General features: G+C 37.4%; 1 protein-coding gene across 1 annotated transcript in view; it reads right to left on the bottom strand.

The window, feature by feature from the left end:
- LOC107658807 (myotubularin-related protein 5-like) overlaps positions 1-2245 on the bottom strand; it is a 67244-nt gene that overhangs the window by 31711 nt on the left and 33288 nt on the right. Inside the window, exon 7 of the mRNA XM_016447459.1 lies at positions 1664-1693. Coding sequence (XP_016302945.1) covers positions 1664-1693 — 30 coding nt within the window. The remainder of the gene's footprint in view (positions 1-1663; positions 1694-2245) is intronic.

Consider the following 2245-nt stretch of genomic DNA (forward strand, 5'->3'; position numbering starts at 1 on the left):
CTGGCTGTGCTGATTTAAATCTAGCAGTTCTGTTGTGTTTGTGTCGCAAGTTCAGTGACGCAGGTAGTGACGATTCTCTCCGGCCAATCCGTGATCAGCAGAGTTTACACGTCACGTTTTGGTAACGGTACGGTTCACTTGGAACCTTAACCGAGGTGGTACTAAAAAAAGTACCAGGTACCAGGTACTGTACCCAGTGGAAAACCCCCCAAAAGTGAACCGTACCGAGCCGTACCATGCAGTGGAAAAGCACCATAAGTGTCAAGAAACCAGTCCTTTTAGAGTAAAAGTCAGGACAGGAAGTAAAGAGGTGGCTGTAAAATGACAGCAGGGTGTGATGTTACCACTTCAAACACAGCCACAGCACACAAGCGTTTAACAGCCTTGCATGAGAGCGGGTGCACGTTACACACTCTCATAAAATGCTTGCTGTAATGAAACCTCATGACAGGCCCAATCCAAAGCGATAACGTATGCAACTGCACAGAAGAGTCATTTGCAATCATGCATTCATCATGATCAAGATAATGACAATCATTGTGCACTTGAAATTCCCTTCCAACTATGGGAATTTTAAGTGAATACAGAAATGCCATGCAATGCGCATTTTTATCACTCTTTATGGTGTGTAAGTTAGTCTGAACAAAGTGTGTGTGTGTGTGTGTGTGTGTGTGTGTGTGTGTGTGTGTGCATATATATACACACATGTGTGTGTGTGTGTGTGTGTGTGTGTGTGTGTGTGTGTGTGTGTGTGTGTGTGTGTGTGTGTGTGTGTGTGTGTGTGTGTGTGTGTGTGCATATATATACACACATTTGATCGATTTTGAACATTAAAATGTTTAAAACAAAATATATTTAAAAATAATAAAAAATAAATTAAAACTTAAAGACTAAAATACAATAAAATAATCTTTTTATACATTAATATTGCATATATTTTGAATTATATTTTATATATTTTAATATTTACTTTTATCTTTAAAATATATAAAATGTACAAATAAAAAAAATTAATAATTACAAAATACAGCATTACTCCTATTTTATATAATATTTATATCTTAACATTTTTAAAACTGAAAATAAATATTAATAAAATGTATTTATTTATTTAAATCAAAGGACTCGCTTTGCTTAATGTACAGCTGTTAAAACGAAACAAAAAATCTAAAGGGGACAAAAAAAATCCATTAAATTAATCAGCCTCATTAGTTGACCATCCTGGGCTGCATTTCCCAAAAGCATTGCAAGTCTAAATGAACTGCAGAATCTTAAAAGCCATTGGCATTGATAGTCATTACGATCAACTTTAAGCTTACAATGCTTCTGGGAAACACAGCCCTGATGCTTTACTAATAACTGTGCATGTTAGTACAATGTTTCCAGGCCTCCACAGCCTTGATCTTGACCTAGTGCAGGAAACTAGTGCATGCCTTCAACCACAGCAACTGGAGAGGAGTGATGCTGGAAAACTGGACATTTTCATACCAAGTTTTGACCCAATCAGTGATTAAACAACAAGTTAGTCACATACTGGATCAATTTTGATCATAATTTCTGTGATCTAATTGATTCCCCTGATGTTGAGTGTGTGGAGCAAAACGAAGGGGATAGCAGGATTGACAGTGAGCGAAAGAGCTGAACGAAATCAAACAGGGCGTACCGAGCTCTCCTCTCTGTCGTCCTGGCCCGGCTAGATTAACACACACAGCAACACAAAACACAAACCATTAGACACATTACAAACAAAATATACAGACATTACAATATAAAAAAAAAAGAGAAATTGCAAAAAGCAAACAAGGAAATACATGACAAGATGCAAAGCACAAGGTTGTGATGATAAAACAGCTGTGAGGGCAAGGGTCAGATAATTATGAAAATACGGCTGGCGTATTAACAGGTAAAAACCCTTCCTGAAATAGAAAGTGAGGTCTGGGAAACTCTGACTTGCGTAACAGATTAGATATTACATTGATGACTTCTGGTATGGCCGTATTGATATGGATTATCTTGCAATTGAGAAAATAAACAGACGTATTTTAGTTGGCATTTCAGTCAAGGGTCAGGGACAGTAAAACATGCCCTTCAGGAAGTCCAAAATAACCAATTCTCAGCACTTCTCCAGAAAAAAAATTATAATTCTCCCTCTTATGCACAGATAGATTTCTGACCAAGTCACACCTGACTCACCAATTCTACTGGCTTCCCAACATACAGATACATACTCGCCAAACGCCTTGGT

The sequence above is a fragment of the Sinocyclocheilus anshuiensis genome, unplaced genomic scaffold (genome assembly GCF_001515605.1).
Source record: "Sinocyclocheilus anshuiensis isolate Anshui unplaced genomic scaffold, SAMN03320099.WGS_v1.1 scaffold283, whole genome shotgun sequence".
Lineage (NCBI taxonomy): Eukaryota > Metazoa > Chordata > Actinopteri > Cypriniformes > Cyprinidae > Sinocyclocheilus > Sinocyclocheilus anshuiensis.